The 12,288-nt window shown below is 35.5% G+C and overlaps 1 protein-coding gene and 1 pseudogene across 2 annotated transcripts in view; both read right to left on the bottom strand.

Moving 5' to 3' along the window:
• Positions 1 to 12,288, bottom strand: part of Eif4e (eukaryotic translation initiation factor 4E) — a 39,749-nt gene that overhangs the window by 26,786 nt on the left and 675 nt on the right. The window contains exon 1 of one of the 2 annotated variants that reach the window (XM_048813655.1): positions 11,988 to 12,059. The exons of the other annotated variant lie outside the window; for it this stretch is intronic. Within the exon in view, the coding sequence (XP_048669612.1) occupies positions 11,988 to 12,044 (57 nt within the window). The 5' untranslated portion in view covers positions 12,045 to 12,059. Of the gene's footprint in view, positions 1 to 11,987; positions 12,060 to 12,288 lie in introns of those variants that run through there. 2 annotated transcript variants of the gene reach the window in all.
• On the bottom strand, positions 1,872 to 5,706 carry LOC125619784 (annotated as a pseudogene).

Below are 12,288 nucleotides of genomic sequence, written 5' to 3' on the forward strand. Positions count from 1 at the left end.
CGATATTATGTAATTGTATATAATATATATAATTATGTTGATATATATTACATATATATAATTATAGTAGGCCACAGTATGCAGAACTAACCATGAAATATCATATGTACCTTGCCTACAAAGATTTTGATATTGTGATTCAGTTTATACAGAGTTTAGTAGTATTTTATTCAATAATTAACATCTCTCCACTATTAAATCTTTTTCAAAAACAAACCTAGGATTCTTCATTTATTAAGTTCTCCTTTGTATTCCTCAGTAGAGTCGCATAGTTATTATAAAACTGTAATACTGTTATGTCATCAGAATGCAACTTACTGTTATAACTTACATTTAAAGTGTAAATGATAACTCTATTTTGGGGGCGCAACAATGGAAATTGAACCCAGGGTGGCAAGCATTCTATCCCTGAGCTATGTCCCCAACCTTTTAAAAAAAATTTATTTTATTCCATACCAGGATTGAACTCAGCAACACTCAACCACTAAGCCACATCCCCAGCCCTATTTTGTATTCTATTTAGAGACAGGGCCTCACTGAGTTAGTTAGCACCTCGCTTTTGCTGAGGCTGGCTTTGAACTCACGATCCTCCCGCATCAGCATCCCCAGTGGCTGAGATTATAGGCATGAGCCAACATGCCCAGCAAAATTTTTATTTTGAGATAGGGTCTCACTATACTATACAAGCTGGCCTCAAACTTGCGGTCCTCCTGCCTCAGCCTCACAAATTGCTGGATTACAGGCATCTATCTGCTACCACTCACAGCTCATTTATTATTTTTAATATAAATGTATTTTTTTTCCTATTCAGTAATTCATTAATATAAAGTGAAGGAAAGAGCTGGGTTCAATACCAAAGCCTGGCACATAAGCACTCAAATGTTTGAATAAATGGATGATTCTAATATTATTTCCCAAAATCTCACAAACTACAGCACAGATTTAAGAAACTAAACACACACTCTCGCATATGGAAAAAACAAAAGGAAATAAAGTGGGGCTGGGGATGTGGCTCAAGTGGTAGCGCTCGCCTAGCATGCGTGAGGCACTGGATTCAATTCTCAGCACCACATAAAAATAAAATAAAGATGTCGTGTCACCTAAAACTAAAAAATAAATATTTTTTTTTAAAAAAAGAAGGAAATAAAGTGGGTGGGACTGGAATGCAGACAGACAAGTGGTAACCGGATCAATGTATGCAACAAGAGCCTTAAAGGCTGGCAGCAGTATCATTAAAAATGGGAGTGAAGGGAGGTAAAAGAGAATTCAGTAAAAGCTGTTTAGAGAGTAGCTAGGTCCCTCAATCCCCTCTGCTACTCCAAGCTACTCGGACTGCTGCCAGAAGAGTTCAAAAAGAAAAAGAAAAGAAGCATCTTAGGGATAGAGGTAGGGAAAAGAATATGCTTTAAATGTGTGTGTGTATATCCTAAAAAGCATAACTTATGATTTTTGTATGCATATAGAATTACAGAAAGTTATAAAAGTCAACATTCAGAAGACAAAACAAGAGGGAGAGAATGAACAAGGAGAAAGAAAACTGAGAGACAATACCTGGGAATTTATATAAGACATACAAGACTGCAAAATACATGAAATTTCCCAGAGAACTAGTCTTAAAAAATCCAAAATCTGAATGTTTCAAAAAGAATAAAAAGATGAGACGATGGGCTGGGGTTGTAGCTCAGTGGAAGAGTGCTTGCCTAGCATGTGTGAAGTACTGGGTTCAATTCTCAGCACCACATATAAATAAATAAAATAAAAAGTCCATCGACAATGAAAAAATATTTTAAAAAAAAGAGACAGGAGAGGAAAAACACAAATAAATCTGTCACATGTGATAGATATGAATTGCCATATTTAAAAAGTCCTGCCTTTTGGCTTTCAACTCAGGAGGCCAAAGCACAACTTTCTTCAGTTGTCCTGAATCCAGGTTCTTCTGACATCAGCGACCTTCACAATGCTGCCCAGCTTGAACTCCAAGATCAAAGTCATATGCCTGAGGTGCACTGGGTGGAAAGGTTATTACTGTATCTTCTATGAGGTCTACCTCCAAAAGAAAAAAAGGTTGGTCATGACATCCCCAAGGCAACCAGTGAATGTAAGGGTCTGAGGACAGTGAAACGGACCATTCCGAACCAAGAAGGGGAGTCTGAAGTGGTATCTTCTACCTTTACCCTCATTATCAAAGCCTCAAAGAACCACCAAGAGGCAAAAATAAACAGGAAAAAAAAAAATTTAAACACAGTGGAAATATCACTTTCAATGAAACTGTCAACATTGTTCCAGAGAATTTTTTGGAACCACTGAAAAGATCCTGTGGACTGCCCTGCCCAGCCCAGTCTGCGAGCTGCAATGTTGATGGTAGCCACCCTCTATATGACATCAACAGAGGTACAGTGGAATACCCAAAAGTAAGAAGTACAAGGGAAAATATTAAATAAAGGATTGACAACCAGAAATAAAGTTTAAAAAATTAAGAAGTTCATACTCACACTCTATGTCAATATGAAATGGGACAAGAATCTACAAATTTCTAAGCAATGGGGATATGAAAGGAATCAGTCATATTTAAAAGAAAAAAAATCATCAGAATCATTTTAGACTTATCAACAGAACTACAGAACAATTATCTTCAAAATTCCAAAGAATTCTATGCCCAGGCAAACTACCAGAACAATACTGCTTAATATTCAAAGTCTCAAAAAGTTCTTTAACTAGCATATATCTTCATTTTTTTTCTTTTACTTTTTTGTCCACTGAGGCATTTTATTGTTATGTACGTTTTATATCCCCAGAAAAAGAATCCCAGGATTTTTCCTCCTGTGTTTTCATCCTGCTTCTTCATAGTCCATGATGCCAGCTGAAGTTGTCAATACAATGCAACCAAACTGATAGGATGGGAGCAAATTATTCTGACATTTTTCTAGATCTTTGAGCTGCACATAGAACCTGGGGCTGATCATTCCACACTTGTTTAACCTGCTTGTGAGGGTGACAACAATTTTCCCAGCTCTGTGATCATCCATGATTTCAAATTTGCCAATGTAACCATGCTTCATCATCACAGAAAACGGACAATGACTTTGGAGTACGGCCTAATAAGAACCTGGTGTTTGCCATTGATGTTCTTGAGATCATCAGCCAGGACATTCATGTACACTATTATGGCGGCACGAAAAGCCTGGCGGAAAAAGCCCATATATCTTTTCTTAAAAAAAAAATTACTAAAGATGTGATCCACCAAAGTGACACAAGAAATCACGTAAGAGGAAGGCAATGGACACAGGCAACAGAGGGGTGCAACAGAGAAGTAAAATGAGAGGGAATCAGAAACACAGTAAAAGGAGATCAAGTGAAGACGAATGTGCAACAAATGTAAGAGTTTACAGTTCAGACTGGAGTAATGTGATTCAGGTGAATGTGAGTAGAGCAATATGATTTGATGGCTATTATGACCAAGACACATTTCCTAAAAAAACCAAGAGGATGGGGCCCAGTGGTAGAGCACTTGCCTAGCATGCACAAGGCCCTGGGTTCATCCCTAGCACTGTAATAAAGAAAAAATGAAAACCACTAAATACTATGGGTTCTGGCCCAGGTTAAATCCATACTTAACTCAGTTTGACCATGTATGTGATAAAGAAGTTCTTTTTCCCTCCTTTGTGTTCAGCTCCCTTATTGGACCCAAAAGAGTATTGCTTTAATCTAATCTTAAAATAAGATAATAGAGTGGCCTATTCCCACAAACTGCTCTCCTACTGCATGTTCTTGCCTGGCCCACAACACAACCCTGCCAGATAATAACTGCAGACTCCTCTGTTTCCAAGAACCTGAACAAGGTTTCCCCAGGAAGAGCTTTAGTAGACATTATAGAAGCTGAAGCCAAACTAGGAACAAGAAATTGTATTCAAATTATTTTCTCTCGGGAACTTTTGTAAACTAAACAACATGTTAGCTGAAAGATACATACAATGAAGATTACTACAAAAAATGGAATTATTAACAGGAAATTCAAGATAGAAAGTGGGAAGGAGACAAAGAAATAATCATGATGAGAGTATTTAAAAAAATGAGGTACTGATGATCTCTTAGGTTATGGATACATAGATATCCAGTTTCTTTCTCTAAAACTTACGAATGTTTTATACTTTGTTTCCCTACATAAACAGTTAACTCATTGAGGGAAAAGACCTAAGAATTAATTAACTTGACAGCCAACTAAACTTGAACAATTATTTTATTTGACCAGTACTGTTTTTAACTTCAATTTGTTGTCAAAATACCTACCTTATAGATATGCTACCCCCTGCATGAAAGGATATAAGTAAAAGGTTATACTGGTCGTCAATATAGAAATAGTTGTTAAACCACACTATGTAATACATTCTATCAAAAAAAAGTGAGTGCTTTACATATTGATATATAATGCTCTAAAATAAATATTGGGCAAAAATGCAATGTACCAGAATACTGTGGAAGATGGCTATTATTTATATATTTTTTAAAATCACATTTACTTGTATATACAAAATGTCTATTAAAAAAAAAGACAAGACATGGATAATGCTGATCGCTTCAAATGATGATCTCCCTAAACAGGAATCAGCTTGAGAAGATTTCACTGTATATTCCTGCACAAATCCCGAGTTTTGAACAGTATTAGGACTACCTATTCACACAGTTGAAAAAAAAAAAAAGCGATAAAATTAACCCATAGAATAATTTTAATTTTATACAAGACCAAATAAATAGCTTTGGATGTTTAAAATATACTGAAAAGGTTTTCTAGGATAAAATTAAATCATTTAATCCAACCAAATTGAACATATCCAATTTTACTTTACAAAATCAAACGAAATATATATTCATATATTTGTACACACTACAATGTGTCTAGATTCTCAAGTAGTAATGTACAATTTGAAAGCCACTATCTACATGGCTAATTAAAGTTATCAAAGTTAAATAATGTTTAAAATTCATTTCCTTGATTGATCTAGGCACATTTTCAAGTTTGTAACTGACATGTTAAATTAGTGGCTAATGCAATAGACAGCATACTACAGTATTTCCATTATCACAGAAAGTCCTCCTGAATGGCCTTTTTATAGTAGGATCCTCAAAAAACTAAAGAACATGAGTACGTTGGAAAGGGAAACTCAGTGGTTGGGGATAGGGAACAGATAAATTTTTCACATTAAAAGGATTAGTCTATGCCAGGCCATGTGCTTGATATATTTCATGTTAACTCAATCCCTACTGCAATCTGGTTTCCTGTGTAATTCTATGCATTTTTATTTAAAGCATTTAAAAACATTCTGATATGTGTTTGATTCCTACTGCAAAAAAAGAAAAAAAAAATCTTATAACTTCACCAGACTACTAAAGGGAACAATTCAAATTTTGGACCACAAGTATGTATTATTAAATCAAGGGAAAAAAATTATAAAAATACAGTAAATGCTAAATACCATTAACATGGCAAAACTCAAGTTCAAATGAAATATTTGAACAAAATTCACTCCTAAAAACAAAATTAAAAAAAAAAAATCACTCCTATTCCCACAATCTAAACAATATTATATAATCCTTTCAGAAATTATTTTATATTTGACCTTTTTTTCCTTCTTTTTTTTTGTACTGGATATTGAACCCAGGGGCTTAACTACTGAGCCATATCTCCAGCCCTTTTTTATATATTTTATTTAGAGACAGGGTTTCGCTGAGTTGCTTAGGCTGATTTTGAACTCATCCTCCTGCCTCAGCCTCCCAAGGCACTGGGATTATAGGCCTGTGCCACCACGCCTGGCTATATTTAACTTTTTATATTCATAAAATTATTAAATATATTACACCATATTAACATTTACATTAATATACAAACATATTGGTATATATTGATCATAATATTTATATATTTTATATTTGTGTATAATGATGATGTATGCATCAATTTTATGCCTAATATACAAGTTTTATTAAAAGAAAAGAGTTGGAGGGTTTATTTTAGTTGAATTTTACTTTGATTTTTTCTTGAACAGGACAATAATAAAGCTTGAGACCTGGGTCTGAATTCTGGCTCTCATTTAGGAACTATGTGACAGAAAAAAAATTTACCTGAAACATGAACTCCCTACCCATTCATTTCATTCAGTAAAAAAACACAAGAAAAAATTTTCATTTTATCTCTCCATTAAGATGTCAGATTTTCTTAATTAATACTTGAAATTATCCGTGTTGATACATAGGCTACTGCCCCATAAGAATTTTTATAGCAATATTAACATATTCATGTAAAAATGAAAATTTTATTGACTCATTATAATCAACAGCAGAGAAAGAATATTTTAACTAATTTCTGTATAGTACTTTGTTTTAACAAGCTTAAAATACATAATGAACACGTGTGTTTTAGCTGAAACTTTTTCAAAACAATTGTTCAACTTTGAGAAACCTTTCACCAAAATTAATAATAAGTACTAAAAATCCTAGACCCATTATATTAAATACAATTAGTATACAGTCCTTCTATATCTGCAGGCTTGTTATTGGCAGATTCAATCAACCTCAGATGGAATATTCAGGAAAAAAACATAGTGTCTATACCAAACATATACAATTTTTTCTTGTCACTATTCCTAAACAATACAGAACAATTGCATAGCACTAATGTTGTAATATGTATTATAATTAACTTAGAGATGACTTCAAGTATACAGGAGGCTGTGTATAGGTTATATGCAAACATTACACCATTTTATATAAAGGACTTGAGCATCTGCAGATTTTGGTGTATCTGCGGAGGGGACTGGGGATCCTGGAACCAATCTCCTCGGATACCAAGGACTACTCTAACTGCTTGTTCAATCTTTCAGGTTCAGAAATTGTGGTGGTATTTTCTTAGTAGTTTTATTATTCAACATGACAGTATAATAGCACCTAGAAAAAACTGTCCCCACATTTTTTTATTTTATAGCTGTAGCAAAATGCCTGATAAGTTTATCAAAATAAATTTCCTTTTCTGAAGTCACCCAAAGAAAGCACATTGCATGCTTACTGGAAAGAAGATGTCACCATTGTGAAAGTACAACTCTGGAATGTGGTTATTTTGTTTGAATAACACCCCAGCTGTGTGATCTTGGGGAAAGTTAGTCACACAAATTTTACCTTGGTCCCTTGGTTTTCTCATCTGTGAAATAATAATACTACCTACTTTACAGGATTTGCTATAAGGATGGTATGAATATATGTAAAGGAATTAGTGTGGTGCCTGACTTACATTAAGTGCTATGTTAGCAACTACTAAAAAATAAAGCTCTGTTTCCATTAAAAAATAGCTGTTACACACAGGTCATTTTTAAAAGGCCATTTTTTTGTTGTTTTTTTGTTTGTCATTTCTGGAGTTTGTTGTTTAGAACTCTGAATCCATACACATGAAATACAATACTGCTTGGGTCTGTCATGATCCACTGGAAAGTAAACAGTGTGATTCAACTTCAGCTTTCCATTATTTCTATGGAATAACATTTTAAAAATTTACACTTCTGACTACATTCTCGGATATTTTAGAGCAAAAACGGTTCTTTTTCCCTCCAGACACAACAACAGACTTATAAAGAAACATTTGATTTTTTTATGTGTATTTTTTACATAATACCTCTGGACATAATACCTTTATTTTATTTATTTATTTATATGTGGTACTGAGGATCAAACCCAGAGCCTCACACATGCCAGGCGAGAGCTCTACCACTCAGCCACAACCCCAGCGCCCCCCCTCCCCCCCACCCCCGAACATTTGATTATTACCAAAAATTTTTAGCAGTGGGTGGGAAGAGTATCTTAGGGTGGGAGATCATAGGCTTTGCATTTGTTGCTAATGGCCAAGGATTGATAATCAAAAGGCTGCAGAATTTCCTAGCAGAGGAAAAAGATGTGTGCATGGAATGCATTGATAGAGTATTAACCTCATCTGGTCCTTCTTAACTGACAAATTCTCATCTTTGAATACTGCATTTAAAAATCAAAATTACCTTAACATGTCTTATTCCCAATTTTTCAACTAAACTTAGAAATTTCAATGTTTCTAGTAACAGATATTAAAATGAGACTATAACCCATGCTCATTTTCACTTCTAAAGTCTGATCAAGACTGTACAACTCATATTCAACAGATGTTAAAGGAAATTTCTAGTGGGAGCAGGGAAGAAAAAGGAGAAATTACCATTGATAGAAAAGTTAATTCACAGGTCCCTTAATAAGTCGAGGACTGCTGGTACTTCCAAAATAATCTAAATCTTATATAAATTAAACAGAACATTTTATAAAAGTGTTATTTGCCCACAATTTTCTATTCAAGTTAGATTAAGCTTACATAATTCACTTTATGTATGATTCTCTGCAATTTCAGTGAGTAAACTGTTTATCTACACTAAATATATTGAAGTCAAATAACTATTCATATTAGGTCAGAGTATAAAACGAAATGAAGTTTGTGACACAAATGCTAGAACCAAATTTATTTGGCTTATTAATCATCTTTGATATATTGGGTTCTTCAATTAAAACAAAAACACCTATACTAATTTATAAAGTATACCAATCAACAAAACAGTGTTTCACTGACACACACATTGAATTTTACAACACAACACTTATTTGTCAATATGTATTTAAGCCTTATTTAAACTCTCTGCAATTCAAAGCATGTTTCTAAAGTATAAAAAAGGAAACATTAAATCTTCTGGCTGTCCAAGTTGATTCACTGAAGAAATTAATGTAGAGTTCAAATAGTTCAAGTTACAATGTAAAAACAAGTAAAATTACATGCCTTCAGTTAACTGAAGAAATCAAAATTTATCTTACCTTAAAAACAAATACAAGGTGAAAAAGGAGGGGGATAATAAAGAATGCAGAATGAAGATAAAGCTACAAAGAAAGATGAGCCACTGGAGGTAAGATGGCCTGGGGACACTGCCTTACCATCTTAAGTAATACCAAGTCTAATTTTGACCTAGCCACAATTCAAATGCCCATAGGATTGACAGAACAGTACTGTTTGTCCAATGTTAAAAATTCTGTCACATCACCTGTAAAAAAGTAAAATCCTTCCTTTAATTTTCTCTTTCAAGTTTCTTGTCACTTTAATATTTATAAACCCTACCTTAATGTAACTAAACCCATACACACAATTAAAACTTTACAAGGACTTAAAATGACTAATATTGTATGTAATTTCCACTGACAAAAACTACCAAATGTCTATGAAAGGTGAGATAAGGAGGAAAAGCCCATGGCTCTTTCTAAATGCTTATGATTATGCACAGTTTAAAAAAAAAGGCATTAATGACACTTACAAGTTAGCTGAAGTACCAATGAAATATGATTTTTTTGTCAGCAATATTACCTCAACTGCAACCTGGTATTAATCAGTTGCTTAAAAAACAAAAAAATCCAAGTTGGGGTTGTAGCTCAGTGGTAGAACTCTTGCCTAGCATATGTGAGGCACGGAGTTGGCTCTTCAGCACTACATAAAAATAAATAAAATAAAAGTACTGTGTCCAGCTACAACTAAAAAAGGAGGTAAGATGGCCTGGGGACACTGCCTTACCATCTTAAGTAATACCAAGTCTAATTTTGACCTAGCCACAATTCAAATGCCCATAGGATTGACAGAACAGTACTGTTTGTCCAATGTTAAAAATTCTGTCACATCACCTGTAAAAAAGTAAAATCCTTCCTTTAATTTTCTCTTTCAAGTTTCTTGTCACTTTAATATTTATAAACCCTACCTTAATGTAACTAAACCCATACACACAATTAAAACTTTACAAGGACTTAAAATGACTAATATTGTATGTAATTTCCACTGACAAAAACTACCAAATGTCTATGAAAGGTGAGATAAGGAGGAAAAGCCCATGGCTCTTTCTAAATGCTTATGATTATGCACAGTTTAAAAAAAAAGGCATTAATGACACTTACAAGTTAGCTGAAGTACCAATGAAATATGATTTTTTTGTCAGCAATATTACCTCAACTGCAACCTGGTATTAATCAGTTGCTTAAAAAACAAAAAAATCCAAGTTGGGGTTGTAGCTCAGTGGTAGAACTCTTGCCTAGCATATGTGAGGCACGGAGTTGGCTCTTCAGCACTACATAAAAATAAATAAAATAAAAGTACTGTGTCCAGCTACAACTAAAAAAGGAGGTAAGATGGCCTGGGGACACTGCCTTACCTTAAAAAAAAAAAAAAAAAAAATCCAAGACCAGGGGTACAGATCACTGGTAGAGTGTATGACTATCATGCAGGAGGCCCTGGGTTCAAGCTCTAGTGCCAAAAATAAATAAATAATGAAACTGTCAAAAGAAATACTACATCATTAGCCTGTGGACAAGGGTGCATAAAAGTAGTAAAAATTTGTATTTCTCACTAAAAATGCACACTTCAATACTGTTTTACATATAACCCCAAACTACTATAGTTTCAATCTAGGTTTCTACATTTTAAGTTCTTGGGTTGTTCATCTCCCTAATTTTTTTTTTTAATTCCTCTTTCTAAATTTAAACACACTATCCAAATCTTCCTGGGCCAGGACTAGAACACTGTATCAGTGATCACAACACTGGGAATTAAGCTTAAGAGTTTAAAACGAACAAGGTATAGAATCACATTTTGTATTAACTTTGTATCCTTTGGTACACAACCCTAAACATACCAGGGACTATAAACATTTACTAACTCAAAATCGTCCTTCACCACTTGAGTGTTTGTGCTGAAACAAACCTGAATAGCTTCACAAAATCTGAAGGACCTAAAAGTTACTGATGAAACTTTACGAACACATTACTGTTTTATCATTTAAAGATTTTTAAAGCTTGCCTCCATTACCACTGTAACCTTTCTTCCCCAACACTAGTATAGTGGCTCGGAGCAGATCCTGTCAAAAGTGGACATCAGAATCTCCTAAAGGCGTTTTAAATTTTACATATTTATACTTCGTTGTTATATAACTTTAATGCTCTAAAGTCAGTTAATTTTATTAGCTACTTAAGAGAGGTTTGCAGTCAATGTAATTCCCAGAAACATAAATGAAAACTGGTGCCAATAAATAACAAGCAAAGAAACAGAAAAACTGCCTTAAATTCTGGCAACAAACAAGGACAGTTTGCATCAATGTAATATAAAAAAAGCGACTGTGTAGTCTATGGGATAATTTTTTCAAAGTTTTTTAAATAAGTCTTTTTAAAAGTCAAAGCATATTGGTAGACTATTACCAAAATCACAAATTATCATGTACAAATTCACAAAAATACCTGGCAAGGAAAATCTGCAACAGGTTCCATAACGTCAAATGTTTTCTGGTTGCTAATATACTCCATTATGCACCTGAGACATTATCACATATGTGTGACAATCCGTAAAAGGCAAGAGAGGCCCAGAAGTCTCAGTGAGCCAGTGTCGACAAACTCAAACTATGACAAAAATATCCTCTGCCTTAGGGTTAACTACCAACTTTCTGGCCTGAGATTAACTTGCTTTAAGAAAGTTTAAAATGGTGCCTATATGGAGAGGAAAGCTTGTAGCATGAAAAGAAAAAATTCAAATGGAAAAGCACTCTTAAAAGTTAAGTTCTACTTCCAATAAACCGTGTAGCAGAAATCTTCCAGGAGATAAAGACACGGAAGAACAGATGGATCTAGACGCGATCGCATTCTCTGAGGCGTGCGCACTGCGCGGAAAGGATGAATGAATGGAAGACATGCGCGTGTGAAATGCAGCAGGTCCGGCCGGCAAGCCGACCGGCAGCAGCGCTCAGTAGCAGCGATCAGTAGGCCTCGCTCCTCCCCCTTCCCTCCTCCATGACAGCCCAGTCCCAAGCATGGAGGGGCGAGGACAATGTGATCCCCCTTCTCACCACCACCACCCTCATTCTACTCGAGAGAGCTTAACCACGCGACACCGGGGTTTCCTCCCCATCCCAAACCTTTTTCGCCTCCCCAGCCGCCAACCCCGGCAACTCTCCGATGCGCTGGAGTAACATGCGCTCGACCCTCTCGTCTCCCCTCGGCGAGATCGAAGCTTCTCCGCGCGTGCCGCGGCTTCACTCCCGCCTATCCCACTCTCTCGCGCCGCGCGCCCACCGGCTTCCCAGCCCACCAGTCTAAAGAAGACCCTCGCGCGCCCGGCACCCGAGCCCCTGGACTGGCGCGCTGGAAGGAGGGAGGGAGATGGAAAAGCTGCCCGAGGCTCCCTCCTCCATCTCATTCCAGATCGGCTCGCCGCCC

Source organism: Marmota marmota, unplaced genomic scaffold (genome assembly GCF_001458135.2).
Source record: "Marmota marmota marmota unplaced genomic scaffold, marMar, whole genome shotgun sequence".
NCBI classification, from domain to species: Eukaryota; Metazoa; Chordata; class Mammalia; order Rodentia; family Sciuridae; genus Marmota; species Marmota marmota.